An 18,830-nucleotide genomic window follows, 5' to 3' on the forward strand; every position below is an offset into this window, starting at 1 on the left:
TCATAAATAAAAGGGAAGGTACTAAAGATCCTGTCTCTGGCTTCGCAAACAATGCATACTGCTTTCCATCCTATCATTGTTGTTAAGCCAATGATCAGTCATTTTTGTTATAAATATATGAGTTCGAATCTATAGTCAACTTTACTGAATATATATACCTTTCTATATAATATAAAATATGACCATGGACAACCAAGTATGCTACATATGTAAAATATGCCAAAATAGAAAGATTGCAACGCTATCCAAATCCAAAGCCATTTATATCCAGGTTTCACATAACTTCCAAAATCTTGAAAATAATGGTGAATTATATACTCTTTCCTTGGATCTCTTATGCAACTTTAATTTATGTGTGGGGGGAAAAAAAAACCCTTATACAGAGGGAAGAGAAATATTTTCATACTCAAGTATAAACCCATCAAGGCTAGAATCTGTATCTAATTTTCTCTTTAATTTCTAATAATCATTGTATAGTAAGCACTGTAAGTAATAAGTAATAAATGTACAAATGCTTATTATTGATCTAAGGTTATGTGTTTACTTTGTTTTCTGAATCATTTGTGTTTTTCACTGGCAGTTCATTTCTCATTAAGGTAGTAAACAAATCTATAGTTTTGATCATTTACACCATTAGTTCTTTTGTAGTTACTTATTGATGTTTCTGGAGGATTTAAATTAAAATGGCTTCTGTCTTCAGGAGCCCAAATAGCTAAATGAACCTATGAACATTACCACGTGATTTTATGTTTAGAATCACAAACACAAGCAATTGGGTTTTTCTCTTTAACTCTGGAGATCTCACTATCAAATAGACCCTGTCTACATGGGTTCTCTCCTTCAAATGGACTTAACTCCTATTTCTTTGATATGATTTTACTTAAATAATCAGATAAAAATACTATATATAAGGAAAAGATAATGACATAACTACTTACATATATACATTTTTCCCCAGCTGTTGGTTTCTCCACCATAATCCAACAATAAGGGCTTTTGGTCTTTTATTGGCCTCTCAGGATTCAATTGTTAGGTCATTGGGACTGAACATTGGTCATCCATTACCTTAGGGCATCTTTGTAGCTTTGATCCTATATTTTAAAAGCCATCCAAACAATGATATCATTTCCCAATAAGGACTCTAAGTTATTGGTTGATCATAATATAAAAGGGATTATAAACTATATTTGCTTATTTCTCTGTATTAGTTAAAACATCTTTTTCCCCCCCGGAAGGTCTTTAACTTGAGTTAGGCCAGTAACTGACATATTGCTCATTAATCATATGTATTAACTAGAGTAGTTAAAGCTTTAAAATCCAACGTACCATTCTGTCCACAGGGACTAGTTCTTGTTTTCTAAATGTGATGACATATGCTTCAGACACTGCTAATTAGGTCCTTCCCTTGAAAATTCATCCTAACATGTTTCAAGAACATTTTTCCCCCTTGAGTACGAGTTCATTAAATTATTAATATCCTTGTATAACTCTACCAAGATTACTTACACAATGCAGCTTTCTCTATTTTAAAGTCATAGTTCACAGTGAATGATAAAATGTATCTCACATCCTTGTATATCTTCTGTTCTAATCAAAAACAATGAGTTGGGCAAATATCAAATAATAATATATTCAGTAACATAAAATGTTAATGGAAGGTAAAAAATATCTGTACATGTAAATGGAAATGTGTATTAGGGTTCTCTAGAGAAACAAAACCAACAAGATATGTACACATAGAATTATCTTAAGGAATTGGCTTGCACAGTTATGGAGGTTTAGTAAATCTCAAAATCCGTAGAGTAGGCAGGCAGACTGGAGGCTGGAGTAGTCAGTCAGTCTTTGTTCTATTCAGACCTTTAGCTGATTGGGCAAGTTTTCTACTATGGAGGACTGTCTGCTTATTCAAAGTCTATTGATTTAAATGTTAATCTTACCCCCCAAAAAACACCTTTACAAAAACCACCAGAATAATATTTGACCAAATATGGCCCCATCAAGTTGATACTTGAAATAAACCATCATAAGATGCTATTTTGAGAATCAACACCTCATTATCTGCACAAATGGAAGGAAGTGTTGCCATAAGGAATCCAAGTCAGATAACCTAAAATCAGTTCTGTTGAGCCCCTGTATTAAATGATGACTTTGTAGTAGTTTTACTTTCCTGCCTATTATCTACTTAGGCACTTAGATCAGCCTCTATTATATGACTTTTTAAAGACAAACTTCTAGTAACTTCCCATCATAATCAAAATAATAGAACTTAAAACCTTCATCATAATCTATGAGGTCCAGAATAATCTGGCTTGCCCACTACCCCCACCAAATGGACATGCTCTTCTCTAGCCACCTCTGTTTCTTGCTATTCTTTGAAAAGCCATACTCAGGACTTATTTTTTGCTGTTTCCTCTGCTGGATTCCCTTTCTCAGACCTTGCATGGGTCACAGACTGACTTGGTTCAAGGGTCTGATTTTTCTATCTAAAACTGCATACCTCGCTATATAACTTTATATTCTTCACCCCCCCTTTCTTTTTAATAATTCTTATTGCTATCCGAAATTCTTATCTTTATTTGTTTAGTTATCAGATGTGCCGTAAGTATAGCATGATCAGAGATGATACAGCCAAGTTGCCTGCAGCTTTGCTACCTACTAAGCAAGTGATCTTAGGCAGGTTGCTTGTCACTTAGTTGCCTCATCCCGTATGGCAGAGATGACACAAGGATATTTTGAAGACTCAGTGAATAAAAAGATGTAAATTGCCTAGGATGGTATTTGGCACAGAATAAGGACCATAGGTTATCTATTACTATTATTGTTTACCAATAAAAGGGCAAGACTGAAGATATTTCCAGAAAGATCTGGCTATATTAGGGGCTCAGTAAATGTTTGTTGAATGAATGGATAGAGGGATAGATGGATGGATTGATGGATGGATGAATAAATGAATGAATGAATCTGGGAATATGCTGCCTGAGAGTGGGGGAAATATCCTACAAAGACACAGCGAAGAGTGAGAAATGAACAAATGAAGAGTTAAAAAGTGTTAATGGAAAGTTATACAAGGTTGATAAAGCTGAGTTGGGCAGGTTTTATGTAAAAATCCATACGTATATATGTATGTACTACATGAAGGCAGGATGCTAGGAACAAGATGTAGCTGGGATTTCTGCCTGTAGGATAGTTCCCTAAAGGGGATGGAAAAATCAAAGGAGAACATAAAAAGAATCTAGCAAGTGACCCACCACCAGAGCTGCAAGGACCAAGTGGGACATTGGCTTTCCCAGGAAATCCTAACCTTATGCTGGGAAAAGGTTGGAGCTGAAGGAGGGAGAGACTGTCTGGAGAGACAGGTTGATGAGGCTAGACTCCATACTACTTCTACTCAGTCATAGATTCAAGTGGCATTGGATGTGAAGTTTGAAGAAATGTTAAGTAGTATTCAAGTCAAGAAAAAATATACCCAGTATTGGCATAATGGCATGTCCTCAAGTGTTCAGTGTTTGAAGGTCATCAGTTCATTCCCCAATACTTGGATCAATCAATAATTGGGGGGGGGGGAGGAGTGTTGGGCTGGGAAATGCCGTCTGAGCACACTTGACCGAAATGTTGGTTATAAGTATCAGAGGAGAAAAGGACCAAAGAGGATACACACATCTGTGTCAGTGCAGAAGCATCCAGGAAGAGCTCTCCCTCTTTAGGGTTTGGTGCCACATCTTTTTGCTGAGGATGTACAGGTGGCTTCCTCCCTCCATTTCATTTCCATGCTGGTGACCCTCCCTCTCCCTTTCCCTAAAGAGAAGATGGGTGAGAATTATTCCAAGCCGGCCCCAAACTCCTTGGCTTACTCAACACAAAATGAACAAGTCTATCCAAATAGTTGTTATGAATAACTGTCCCTCCTCTTCTAGTCTGAAGGCAAGATCCAGGTCTTAGTCATTTTACTGTATTTTTCCCTTGCATAGTATGGAAAACACAGTACATTTTCCTTAAACAAATTCACCCATCTTTTTGTTAGGGTTTGATTCTGAAGTCAGCATTTAAACATCCAAGTGCAATTTGACCTAGCAAATTCAAACTGGTGAATTGAGAATTGTGCCCTGAAAATTCTCTTTTGAAATCAGGTGACCAGTATAGTTCATCTTATGGATCCTCTGGAATTCTCTTCCATCACCAGGCAATTATTGGATAGCTGCAAAATGTATTCCTATGAATTTATTTGACGGTGGTTAATCAATTCTGCACATTGAAAATGCAGTTCTAAAAGACCGCCCTTGAGGGTACATTTCATCTTTTAAAGTAGGCAACTCAAAAATGCTGAAATTATACTATCTAATACTTTACATTAAGTGAAATCAAGATATAAAATGTCATTAATGATTTCTTTGTTCCCGGGCTGGTAGGTAGAGCTAAGTCTGTTCAGAGTCTGACCTCTCTGACCCCATTATTTTCATTTTCACGTTTCTGTGAAAGTAGACACAACAGTGTTTCTGCATGATTTTTCCATCTACATGTTGATTTTACCTGCCCTAAATTAGAAATATAACAGTTCCCTTAACAAAGGCGAAAGATAAATTTTAGCTTTCACAAGGCATTCTGAAAGTGCTTAGAGATGTAGAAGACCAGTGGCATTGCCCTCAGACAAGGAAGGTAGTGTACACAGCCCGATTCCCCTTTTCTAGTCTGCGAGCATGCCTGCTGTGAATTTCCAGTTATGGAGGAAAAGAACTTTTCATAGTGCACTTCCAGCATCCACCCCCTTAATGTGGCACGAAGATGTGAAAATATATTCACAGCGTGTTCAGGAAATTGTTTAGCCACATCCTACTTCTGCCCCACCCATGATACCGAGATGAGTCGAGTGCCTTGGCAGAGATTGACAATGGCAGGCGTAGAAAACAGAGCCAGAAATCGGGACTGAGCAAGTTTGGTGGTTTGGTAATTCAGTCAGGAGTCCAGACAAATCCTAACGGAAGGTTGTGGTTGGCATGTTGGAAGGTCTGCAGAAGTCAGGGTAGATTCTGGGGCAAAAGCAAAGAGAAGCCAGGAGAGCAGGTGAGACCTCAGGAGACCCAAATTCCAAAGGACAAAGTGAAAAGCACCTGGGACATTTAAAAATCTGCCTTGGTTTTGAGAAAATAAGAGAACCTCAACAATCACAACAGCAAAGTAACTTAAATTGTGAATGATCAGGATACCCACCAAGGAAACCTTAATCCTGAGGATTATAGGTTTTAAGATCTCAAACGTACTTGGGCTTAAAATTTGGCCCCCCCAGTGTGATTTGGAGCTAGCTGTTCAACCTTTCTCTGTAAAGGGGGAACAGCGCCACCCATGCACAGTAGTTTTAAAAAGACTAAGCAAAATAATGTTAAGTCATTGCTTAGTACTCTATGCCTAGACTATGGCAAGCACTTGATGAATGGTAACCATTTTAGTAATTATTAGTCATAGACTTTTCTTACGTATTTGTGGTACACCATGGGTTGCTCAGGGCACAGAGGGAAAAGTTGATTGTTGATACATCCAATAAGAAGAGGGTTAAGAGGTGAGACCTGGAATTACTTATCTTCATGACCAGATTAGTAACAACATAATAATAGGAATACTGAACAGTGACTCCAGACATTACAGACCACAGACTAGACCATTTGGCTAGTGGTGAAGTGTTATCATTGCTTTGATGAAGAGAAAGCAATGCTTTGATGAAGTGTTATCATTTATTCAGATTATCGCTTGTTCAGTTGTAGCTGAGGAGGTTTAGATAATATTGTCATATTTCCAACTGGTTTTGAAAAGCCACTGTAGTTACTCAAAGTCTGTACAAGGAAAAGCAAGGAAAGGGACAGAAAGACAGGGAAATTGTGCAATGATTTAGAAATTTTGAGATCCCACCCTAAAAGAGGAAGGCAATATTGAGAATGGCTTTACACTATGCATTCATCTTTCCACAGCTCTGAACCTATGTGTCCCTGCTGAATTACATTTTCCCATGTCCTTACAAGAGCCACTTGTCTGATCCCTGAAATAATGAGAACTTCATGACTAGAGCTGTTGCTATCATAGATGTATTTTTAAATATCTGTTAAGAAGTAAAATGCATCTAGGATATTATGCATTGCTTACATCAGTATTCCTTTCCTATTTTTTTTCACATATCATTGATTTCAAAATGTGGTAACTTTTTATATCAGTCATAAATCTTATTTCCGCTCACAATGTAAAAAGAGACAACTAAACTTCCCCAAAGAGTCTGCAATGTTTTCCTGTGTAATTAACACCTCATTCACAGTTGTGGGTGCCAGTCAAGGCCCTGTCTCCTCTTCCATGACATTTCCTTGATACCTTGTTCAGGCTGAGCTGATGCCTAAGAGTGTGCGAAATACACACACGGGAACAGGGAACTATTTGAGAGGAGCCAGCTGTATTGGCAAGATCTGACAATTGAGAGAGCCTGCTTTCCCATGTGTCTCCTCTGTGGGCTCGCAGTCTGTGTACCACCCCTTATTGAAGTCCAGTTCCTGCTTTAACCTTGTCTTCATCGTCATCATCCTCATCAGCAGCAAAAACCATCTGTCAGCTAAGTACCAGTAGCCCATTATTTGCATTCTTTCTCTTCTTAATGCTCCTGCGGGGCCAAGTGTTTATAAATCAAGTGACTAATTTAAGATACATGTGCTCTCATACTGCAAGTCATCCTGGAAGGATGGTTATTTTTAACGGTTGAAAATTTGTAGATGTCATTTATTTAAGTAGCCCTGTCCTTTTTGTTTTTGTTTTTGTTTTTTTTTTTTTTAATCTTCCTGACAATAGTGACCCTCTGCAGCCTTCCACACAGCAAATGCAGATGGCTGTAGTCATTAGATAATTCAAATAAAATCATTCTATTGTTGAAATCTCCTGGTTTCATTTTTTTTAATTGTCATATACATTCAAATTATTGTAATATACATTCAGAAAAAATGTATGTATCATAAGGATATATAGCTTGGTGATCTTTCAAATATCGACCCCAGCCATGTCACTGGCACACAACACATCAGCATCACCCACACTGTAACATCCCCCGGGTGCTTTCCTTCACTCCCCGCTCCCACTGCGGTAGCCTGTCATAACTTCTAACAGCATGGATTATCTTTGCCTGAGTTTATTCCTTTTATAAACTGATGAACACTATGTTTGCAAGAGTCACTGGTATTGTTGCATATAGTATAGTCCATTCAGGGTTTTTTTTTTTTTTTGCTGTATTGTATCCCATTGTATGAATGCCCCATAATTTAGTTCTCATATTTCTATGCTTCATGGGCTCCTCAATTATTATTTTAGATGAAAAAATTTCCATATTTCTATATACATAGTTAAGAGTTGGCTATACTTTTTAATTCCTACACAATCCATATTATCTGTTTTCTTGATATGTTATCAAACATTTCTAAATTTAAAAATGTGGACAGTTGGGCAGAGGATGGCAGAAGAGCAGGATGAGAAGGAACTAATGTTATTATGACCATGTATTACATGTCGTGTCATGAGTATCATTTTTAATTGTGGAAAAATACACATTATATAAATCGTGCCATTTTAACCATTTTCAAGGGTAAAGTTCAGTAGTGTTAAGTACGTTCACATTGTTGTGAAAAAGATCTCCAGAACTCTCTCATCTTGCAAAACTAAAACTCTATCTCCATTAAACAACTCCCCTCTAACCCCTTCCCTCACCCCCCAGGTAACTACAATTGTACTTTCTGTTTCTATAAATTTGACTACTCTAGTACCTCATCTAAGGGATGCATACAGTGATCATACAGTATTTTTGTTTGGTGACTTATTTTACTATGTTTGTTTCAATTAGCAGGATGTCATCAAGGTTCATCCACCTTGTAGCCTGTATCAGAATTTCCTTCCTTTTTAAGACTAACTAATATCCCATTGTATGTATATACTGCATTATGTTTACCCATTCATCTGTTAGTAGACATTTGAATTTGTTCCTCCTCATGGCTATTCTGGCTGGTGCTGCTGTGAACATGGATATACAAATTCAAAAGCCTGCTTTCAGTTTTTTAGATATACACCCAGATGTGGGATTTCTAGATCACATGGTAGTCCTACTTAAACAATTAAGGTTTTAAGAATTTAAGATTTAAGAATCTGCATAGTGTTTTCCATAGCAGTTGCAATATTTTACAGTCTCACCAAGAGTGAATAAGTATTCCAATTTTTCCACATCCTTGCCAACACTTATTTTCTGTTTTTTTTAAAGAAGGCCATCCTAATGGGTGTATATGGTAGGAATTTACATATGATCTTTTTTTTAGTACTTAGCAGATGTGTTGTGAGGTATGAATATCAATTTTACAGCAATGAAATTTTGACACGAAAAATTTCCATAAAAGAAAAAGGCAGCACTCCATTCCAGGTGCTCTTAAACTTGACAGTGGGCTTTTTATTCACATAAACTCACATAATCACAAAACCAATTGGGCTTTTTTTATTCTAAGCTACAAGATTTACAGGATATTAGCAGTTCTACATGATTGCCTAACTTGAAATATGAGTAAAAGCTTGAGGCTGAGAGTAGGGATTCTCAAAGTATGGTCTTTAGGTCAGCAGCTTCAGTATTACTGGGAACCTATTAAAAATGTAAATTCTTGGGATGCCTGGGTGGCTCAGTGGGTTAAAGCCTCTGCCTTTGGGCTCAGGTCATGATCTCAGGGTCCTGGGATCAAAGCCCGCATTGGGCTCTCTGCTCAGCAGGGAGCCTGCTTCCCCCCCCCCCTCTCTTTCTGCTTCTCTGCCTATTTGTGATCTCTGTCTGTCAAATAAATAAATAAAATCTTAAAAAAAAATGTAAATTCACAGGCCCTGCCCCAAGGCTTCGTGAATCAGAAACTCTCAACTGGGGAGTCAAATATGTTGGTTTTTGTTTTTTTTAAGTATAGTTGATATACAATATTATAGTAGTTTCAAATATGCAACAGTGATTCAACATTTATATCTATTATGAAATAATCACCACAATTAGTCTACTTACCATCTGTTACCATACAAAATTATTCCAGTATTATCAACTTTCTTCTCTTCACTGTACTTTACATCCCTGTGGAATTTTGTACCTCTTAATCCCCTTCACTCATTTCAGCCATTCTCCCACACCCTCCTCACTGTTTGCAACCACCAGTTTGTTCTCTGTATTTCAGAGTAGGTTTCCTGTTTTATTTTGTTTTGTTTGTTCATTTGTTTTGTTTTTTTTTAGATTCCACATATAAGTGAAATCTTGTGGTATCTGTCTTTCTCTGTCTGATCTGACTTATGTCATTTAGCATAATAACCTCTCGGTCTGTCTGTGTTATGACACATGGCAAGATTTCATTCTTTTTTTATGGTGGAGCAATAGTTCAGTGTGTGTGTGTGTGTGTGTGTGTGTGTGTGTAATATCTTCTTTGTTCATCTACTGACGGACACTTAGGTTGCTTCCATATCTTGGCTATTGTGAGTAATGCTACAAGAAATATAGGGGTGCATATATCTCTCCAAATTAGTGTTTTCTTTTTCCTTAGCAAATAGAGTAGAATCAGTATGGTAGTTCTATTTTTACTTTTTGGAGGAACCTCCAACCTCCAAACTGGCTGCACCAGTTTGCCTTTCCACCAACCGTGCACAAGGGTTCCCTTTTCCTCTACATACACTGATCTGTTTTAACTAGCCCTCCTGATGATGCTGACACACAATCAGGTCTGAGCACCGCTGGGCTTAAATCATTAGACAAATATCTAAACTGCTGTCTATTAACCTTTACACTACTTCCAAACAGGAAATTTACATGTTGGGCACTTTGAGGTTTCCAGGGCAACCTCGTATGGTGAATCTGTTCTATGCTTCATACTCCCATTTTCAGAAAAGGGGTGGATTAGCCAAATTGTGATTATGCTGGAACAGTAGGTCCCATCAGCCAGGCTCCAATTTATCACAATTGCTTATGAACAAATGGCCACCTGGGAGCAGGCATCCTAACCAGGAAGGTCACCCCAGCTCAGCATTTATCTTTGTCTGCCAGGATTTTCATCCCCACACTCATCCAAGTCCCTACTTTTTGTCTCACTTTACAGTGGGTCTTGAGCAAGCATTGCAGGGAAGACACTGAAATAGAAGGAGGCAGACGTGGGAACAAACGTGAGACAGCTATGTCTCCCATCACTTCGCCTCCACCAGCAACAGCCCTCGCCCCGGCCCCAGCGTCCCCACACAGTTCCCTAGAGCCCTGTAAAGAAAAGAACAGAGATTCATGGAATACACTTTCCTCAGCAAAACTGAAGGAATCTGATTTTAGTCCTAGGAAGAGAGTTGTGGCTTAGGCCTGCTGTCTTGGCATATGTTATTAGTGATACATGTATAAGTAACAAGTAACATTAATTAATATAAAATATGAGTTGAACTGTCCTGGCTTGAGTAATAAAATTCACTCTACCAAAAATCTACATTATCTCTTAGGGGAGGCTTTTGCCTTTCCTGAATGCTTTGAAATGGAAAAGCAAACGATCTTTTGGAGGAACAGGAGAAGGGGAGACTGTTCAGTGCAGCTGGAGGAGGACTTGAATGGCAGGAAAGAAGAAAAAGGATTGAATTCCTGGGGCTCTTTGGAGAGAAGAAAGATGATACCCGGGAGTAGGCCCAGAATTTCTGTCACTCCAGTAGTTCCGGACCACTCCCAGACACCATCCTCTGGAGCTTCCAGCCTGTTTCTCATCCGTTTACCCTCCTGCCTTGTCCTGTCGGAGCCCCCTTCCTAGATCACTGAAACTTAAGACTTAAGCTAAATTCCTAAGTCTGAAATTTTTGGCTGTATGGCCAAAAAATAAATAAATAAATAAATAAATAAATAAATAAATGTATACTGTGTCTCTTTGTAAAGAAAATCATTAAAAAGAATTCCAATCAGGATTAGGGAGTAACTAGGAACTCAAGCCTCCAAACCACATTTAAACTGAAATACATGCTATCTGAAGTTATCTGCGGCACACAGTATGTTCCAGTAAATTAACGGCCTTAAGAAATACTTTACCTGCGTATCCACCCTTAGCAAGGACACGTGAACAAAGGCAGCATTCCCCAGCGCTCCTCCAGCATACACATCGGTGCACTCCAACGGTTGCAAGGTTGACTTAAGTGATCGCTTAAATCACCAGTGATAAGCAAGAATTTGGATGCTTGCCCCCACCGTACTGAATTGTGAATGTTTGTACTTCCACCTCCTAAAATACGACAAGGGTATGTTACAATATCGGACATTTAGTTTGCCTTAACCATTCACTCTGTGAGAAAAGTTGATCAATAGTCAGCCTCATTTTCCCTACTTCCTGCCCAGATCAATACACACGTCGCCTTTAAAGAAAGGAGAATGCCCACAGAAGTTGATCCCATGGTTTAACTTACCTCAACCTAAAAGAAAGAACCTATCACCCACTTCGATGCCATTGATTTTGTTTCTTTGTGCTCTTGTGACTAAATAAATTACAGTGCTTCCACTTTGTAAGTAAACTTTTTATCATTGATTAGTCCTCAGGGTCTAATTGACTTACATTTACTAAAAGACCCAATATATTGATTTTCAGAATGTGTAAACTACAAGACCAGAAAATGATGTACACGGGTATAACCTTTATTAAGTATACAGACTATTAAATTATATATTCATTCCAGTTACAGCTCCCCAAAGGAACTCCCAGGTTTAGATCTCTGCAACAGGAAATACATGAAAAGACCACTAATTATATTTCTGTTTTTAATAAAGGTTTTAAAAATTTGTTCGTGGATGTGAGCTAGGATTGTTTATAAAAACAACTGCTGTTTTTGTATGAATTGTTGATGGTGTGCACCTAATGTACCTTCAGCAACAGTGCAAGCATTTCCCATCCGATCATAGTGTGGTATGTGCTTACTTATCTCCCCAGTTTTATTCCACTCCTTTAACTGACATTGGACTTCCTACCTCACTCCCAGCCTAGAAAAAAACCAGAAAGAGGAAGTGACTTTGCCTGACACTTTCAGAGCAAGAAAATTAGTGAATGAGATGGGCCTTTCTGTGTTTATGTTTACAGTTCTCCCCCCCCAAAAATGTTGAAAGATTAACGCAATACTTTGTCAGTAGCAACAAGTCTTAATGTGTATTACTATACTACCAATATGATAATAAAATAATTAGTAACAGTGAAGTACAGTGACCATATTTTAAAAACATGCACGGAGGGGTACCTGGGTGGCTCGACTGGTTAAGCATCTAACTCTTGATTTCAGCTCAGGTCATGATCTCAGGGTCCTGCGACCAAGACCTGCATCAGACTCCAGGCCCCACCTTTGGATTCTCTCTCCTCCCTCTGCACCCCCACACCCCAGTTCCCATGCTTTCTCTAAAATAAAAATAAAAATAAAACACGCTCAGAAATGCTTCTCATTCAAAATATATGCTTTCAATACCTACGCTTACATCCTTCTATTAGAAAAGGAGAGAAATTTAAAAAGGGAGTTTATAAAAAATAACTAACTGCCCTTTAAATGATATTAGGTACACAGTCACCTAGAGATGTTAGCACGATCTTACTTTTCTAACTCTTGCGATTGAAATTTAGCTAGTGGTCAGCTTGGGAAAGTTAACATTCAATGCCATAGTGAAGATGGGTCAGCAAGGGATATTTATTTTAGTTTACTTAAAAAATAGCTTTACCATCCATAGGGATGAAAAGAGCTAGTTGATGTGCTTTATACTATACACAGGATTACGGTATGGCTTCGGGTAGTGCTTTTCACACTCTAGTGAGCATAAGAGTGACCTGAGATGGTTTTAAAGTGCAGATTCATGAATTCCTTGCCCAGAGATTCTAAACCAGTAAGTCGAGGATGAAGCTTCAGATCGTGCATTTGTAACACCCAATCCTACCCTCAGGTTACTCCTATGAAATTATTCAGACCGTTCTTCAAGAAACACCAATTTAAGATGACAAATGCAGGTTTTATTGCATCCAAAACCATAGACTCGTCAGATAAAATGCCAATCTTAGACCATCTTTCAGATGCTTTATGTTACTTGACTACAGTACCGAGGTAGACAGCATTTAAAGGACTGCCTCTAAGTTAACGTTCATTCCTTGCAGGCACTATCTTTCTCCTGCTGGTCATTAAAATTTGGCCTGTGGGTTTTAGATTTCATTGGTGTTTAAAGGTCAGGTGGGCTTGAAATTATTTTTTAATTTTTGCTATCTTTAAAATTGCCGTTTAATATTGTCTCATCTAAAAGCAGAAAAAGGCATCACAGTATTTATGGTCTGTTTCTCTTTTGTTTCCAGGGAAGACGAGGAAAAACAGGTCCTCCAGGAAAACCGGGTCCCCCAGGACCACCTGTGAGTAAACAGCATGATGACTGTCCTTTAGGAGAGACCGCATTCTTCCTGTGTATTTACTTATCTATGGATTATTTTCCCCCCTGTAGCTAATTTCGATCTTTTCTACTGTTTAAAATGGTTATAACCTGGGATGCCTGGGTGGCTCAGTCGGTTAAGCACTGGACTCTTGGTTTCAATTCAGATCGTGATCTCAGGGTTATGAGATCAAACCCCCTGTTGGGCTTTGTGCTGGTCATGGAGTCTGCTTGAGATTCACTTTCCCGCCCCCTCTCCACCCACTCGTTTCTCCACCCACTCGCTTGATCTCATTCTCTCTCAAATAATTAAATAAATTATTAAAAAAATAAAACAAAATGGTTATACTCCCTACACCTCCCACTACCACACAAACAATGAGGTAAGGGAGGCTAGTAGCTGTCTGCACACCATATCCACCTCTTTCTTACGTAGACAGGAGCCACTGCACTGCCTACATGAGCGCCCTAAAGCCAAGTCTCCAAGTAGATGAATCCTGATCTGAACCCACCTGGCTCCTTCTCCTCAGTTTCCTAATGTCCAGGCTGGTAGCAAGTTAGATATCTTAGATATCTGGAGAAGCATGACCAATTTTCTTGATATAACTGTTCGTTAGCAGAATTTTGTAGAATGCTGTTGCTGGAAAGAGCTGTAAAGAACTTCAAGCCAATTCGCTCATATTTTTCTTTACCCCAAGCCTCTAGAAAATGTATTCCTTTTCTTGTGGTTCTTCCAATCCTTCAGCCCATCAGACTCTGATTTGTGTCCAGGCTACCTTAATGGCACTTTTCTCTCTTTGGTGACCAGTAATCTCTGAGGTGTGAGATTCCCTGGGTCTGATCACTCTTCATTTGATTTCACTGCTATATAGGAATTTACAGGGGTGCCTGCTCTCTCCTTGAAACTCCTAGTTCTCTTGGTGTAGTGACATTGATGTGGTTTTTTTCCTTCTACCTCTGGGGCCATCCTTTTTTGTCTCCATTAACAGTGTTCCCTCCTCTCCTATCTGTATGTTGCGTGCATTAAACATTTCCAGTTTTTTTATTTCAACCCTGACATTCCTCCTGTGTTCCAGGCTCGTACATTCCCACTGCCTGCTCACTGTCTTCACTTATAGGTCTCCTACACATTACAAAAGTAGCATGTTCCCAAACTATACTCCAGAAATAATTCTAGATTTTTTTTTCTCCCCCTCATCGTCCATTCCCAGACAGCTCCTAAATCATGTCCTTTCTACATCTGGATAGCTCACGAATCCATCTCCTCCTCTCTTTCCTCATTGCCATTGACTTTGTTTGGGCCCTTGTCTGTTTGTATCCGTATTTTAGTAGCTGTCTCAGAGAGGGTCTCATTGCCTCTACCTTCTGCGAGTGGAGTAATATCTCCCAATGATAATTCAGACTGTGTGATCCTTTGGCTTGAAATTCTAATAGCTTCTCTCTCCTTCTATATCTGGATTCTACATCTTCTGTGTGTCATTCTGGGCCCTTCTTAGTTGGCCCTCGATGTTTCTTTGCCCATCGTCCTCTATGCCCTTCCTTTGCTTGTAACCTGTAGTGTCATCCTCACTTACTATCTCAAAAATGCCATGCTTTGCACATCTGGAGGCTTCAGTAAGCTTCCTCTGTCTTCAGGACTCATCTCAGCCTCAGCTTTCCTGCAGAGCCCTTGTCAGTGCTCTCAGTGCGTGAGGCGTCTTCGCCAACAATCCTTGCACTCCTGTACCTCCTGCACTGAGGTAGCACATGGCACAGTGCTTCATACTGTTGCTTTCTTTCTAGGTCGGCCTGGTGCACTGCAATTTTTTTGAACATCTGTTTTAACACCATTGCCTAGCACAGTTTCTGTCCTGTAGCATGTGATTGTTAATTATTTAATGAATTAGTATACAAATGAATATATTCTGTAGATAAGAAAATGAAAACCAGAAGGGTACCTGGGTTGCTCAGTTGTTAAACATCTGCCTTTGGCTCAGGTCATGATCCCAGGGTCCTGGGATCAAGCCCTGCCATCAGGCTCCCTTTTCAGCGGGAAGCCTGCTTCTCCCTCTCCCGCTCCCCCTGCTTATGTTTCCTCTCTCGCTGTGTCTCTCTCTATCAAACAAATAAATAAAATCTTAAAAAAAAAAAAAAAAAGATGAAAACCAGAAAGTGGCTTTTTTTTTTTTTAAGATTTTATTTATTTATTTGACAGAGAGAAATTACAAGTACACTGAGAGGCAGGCAGAGAGAGAGAGAAGGAATCAGGCTCCCTGCTGAGCAGAGAGCCAGATGCGGGATTCGATCCCAGGACCCTGAGATCATGACCTGAGCCGAAGGCAGCGGCTTAACCCACTGAGCCACCCAGGCGCCCCCAGAAAGTGGCTTTTTAAAGACCAGAACCACCACTCACCACCACTAGAGGGCTCCAGACCTAGAACCTTGGGATTTTCTTAGGATGTGGTCATGGGTGGGTATCTGAAAAATGAACAAGGTTGCTCTCCTGTCATTGATTTCATTCCATCCACTTTCACCATTCAAGTGGATTGTTCTATTATCAATGTACTGGTGTCAATGGATAGTGATTATAAAAGCAAGTGGAGAAAAAAGAGGCATAACTCGGGAGCCAGGAAGCCATTCTTTACAGGAATTAGCTTTGTTGATTTTTATTCCAAATTTTCTAGCAAAACAGAGAATGTGTTATAAGATTTGCAACAATTGTCTTCTGCTATAAAGAAGAAAAGCTGGTGAATGCGAACAGGCAAGATTAGACCTTCATATACTTTCTAAACATATGATACTGCTTTTAAAACTGGATAATTGTTGTCTCAAAGGAGGAATTTGAATGATGAAGGCTTTTGTGACAAGCCTGCCAAATGTCTAGGAAAGAAGATTACTCCGAGTCCTGGAATGAGTTCTCAGCTATAAATCAATGGAGTTTACTGAAGAATTTAGAAGATTAAGAAGAATGCGACTCTATGAAGGAATTTATAATATTCAATTCCACCGGTTCTAGTTTATTGCCAGGGCATTTGGGGAAGAGAGGTACTTATTTTATTTCAAGTACTGGATTTAGAATTTCAACTCAGCTGTGGGTCTGATACAGTGTTTGTTAAATCCTGGGTACACAGTACTTAAAAGAACAGTGGGTTTTGTTATCTTCTGTAATATAACAATATACCGATTATTATAAAATATTGTGAAAGAACCAACTACAAAAATAAGGGGGAAAAATCTATGAGAAAAAAAGGGTTTTAATTCATAGGTCAGCTTTTGTTTTAAAAGAAAATATCTTAAATAGCTCATTTTCTGTTTAAGAATCGTGGCTTATGGAAATTCTTCATCTATTTGATTCTGGGCTAACTCCTCCAGGTGACTAAAATATCTTTTCTCAAATACAAGTATTATCAAAACTTTATATTGGGGTGCGGTTTTCATCCTGCTCTGGATTTTTTTGCAGTTGTTCAGATGACGGGTTGAACGGGCGACCTGTATACCTGCATGCTGCAAAAACTCTTGGAAGGCACCTACTCATACTTACAGGACTTAGCCAAGGGCAGCATTGGAAGTGAAAGCCAACTAACAGGCTCCCTGTGTTTTTCTATGCTATCTTCTTGTTTAATTTTTCTGAACATCGTGTATTTTAGCAAGAGGACTCTTGTTTCTCACATGGGTAGAAATAAACAGAGTTCTTTGAAAGCAGTCCTTTTAAGATCATATTAATTCCTATCTTAAGAAAATGAGCTGGTAAAAACATCAACCTGCTCCTAATTTACGTTGTTAAGCAATTTGACAAACATTTATTTAAGGCCTACCATGTATCTAGTACTCTGTTAGGAGTGGGGCTTACAAAAATCAGTAAGGTATTATCCTTGCCCTCTGGGGATTCAAGTTTAGTTTACAGAAATATGAACAAAGGGAGAGGGAGAGAATTAGAAAAGATAGTGGTCGAGATGGTTTCCTTCAGGAATTGACAACTGAAGCGTAAAAACAGAGCGTTAAAAAAAAAAAAAAAGAAGGAATTCCTGCCAGTTACAACAACTTGAATGAACCTAGAGGACATTATGCTAAGTGAAAAAAGCCAGTCATAGAAGGGCAAAGACTACTTGATTCCATTCATCTAAGATCTCTAAAATAGTCAAACCCGGAGAAGCAGAGAACACAATAGTGGTTGCCTGCTGCGAGATAGGGGAAATAGGAGTTGTTATTCAATGGATCTAAAATTTCAGTGATGCAAGATGAAGACCTTCTAGAGATCTGCCATACCACATTGTGCCTGTAGAGTATCATGCACAATATCGTTCATTTTGAAGTTTGTGAAGAGTATAGATCTCAGTTAGGTGTTCTCATCACAACACAAAACAAAAATAAACACCTAAGGGGCTCAAGGAAACTCCGGGAAATGTTGCATATGTCAATTACCTAGATTGTGACGAGAGTATCACAGATGTTTTCGTACGTCCAAACTCATCAAATTGTACACATTACACATGTTCAGTTGTTTGCACATCAATTATACCTCAATAAAACTGTTGAAAAAAGAGTTGAAAGGAGCTGTCCAGTAAAACAAATAGAGGGGGAGGAGAGAGCAAACTGAGTATCACCGACAGGGGAAAGCAGCCTGAGCAAATGCAGAGCACTGTGGCCCTGGGGAGTAGGGAAGGGCAGGCAGCCCACGCAGTTCTGGGACAAAAAGCTCGAGACCAGCATTAACATGTCGAGCCCTGCCAGGGTCCTTGTGAACCTCATATGAAGCCCTGCATCTCAGGTTAAGCTACCAAAATTCGAGGAGAGTTCTACATAGGGAGTCTCATGGCCATTGAGAAAATTAGTATATAATTAGTATAATTAGCATAAAATTAGTATATAATTTTAGGATATATGTTTGAGCAATTAGCTTTTAGAAAAATTAGGGAGAAAAAACTCTATTCTGATTAGTGTGATTGTCTAAAAAGCACCGAGATGAATTCTTTGATAACAGGCATACTTTGATACTTTGCTCAGTTTCTTCAAGAAAATATTATTCCTTTTGGGGTTTCAGGGATGTTCCCTAAATCAAAGGTAGTGTTGTTATTTAAAAGAACATCAATGAAGATTTTTAAAAATAGAACTGAAAGAAATCTCTAATGGCCTGAAGCAACTCAAATAATTAAAACACTTTAATCGATCCTTCTACTTGCGATTTTTTGTTCTGAAATTAAATTTGTATTTTCTCACTCTTAAACATTTGTTCCAAAAAGGTACATTTTTTACAAAGAGTAATTTCCCACTACTTCCCTCTTAGTATTTAAAAGACAACCTTTTTTTCCCCTTAGAGAGCATATTTCTTAGAGGGAAAAAATTCTAATAATGCAATATTTACTAAAAGCTGAACTGCTATTACTAAATTGTCTTTATGAATTATGTCTTTTTGAATTAGTGTTTCATCAAAGTCATA

General features: G+C 38.6%; 1 protein-coding gene across 4 annotated transcripts in view; it reads left to right on the top strand.

The window, feature by feature from the left end:
• COL19A1 (collagen type XIX alpha 1 chain) overlaps positions 1–18,830 on the top strand; it is a 323,109-nt gene that overhangs the window by 203,246 nt on the left and 101,033 nt on the right. For all 4 annotated transcript variants that reach the window (XM_059178371.1, XM_059178370.1, XM_059178372.1 and 1 more), the window contains one exon: positions 13,344–13,397. In XM_059178371.1, coding sequence (XP_059034354.1) covers positions 13,344–13,397 — 54 coding nt within the window. The remainder of the gene's footprint in view (positions 1–13,343; positions 13,398–18,830) is intronic.

Source organism: Mustela lutreola, chromosome 6, assembly GCF_030435805.1.
Source record: "Mustela lutreola isolate mMusLut2 chromosome 6, mMusLut2.pri, whole genome shotgun sequence".
Classification (NCBI taxonomy): domain Eukaryota; kingdom Metazoa; phylum Chordata; class Mammalia; order Carnivora; family Mustelidae; genus Mustela; species Mustela lutreola.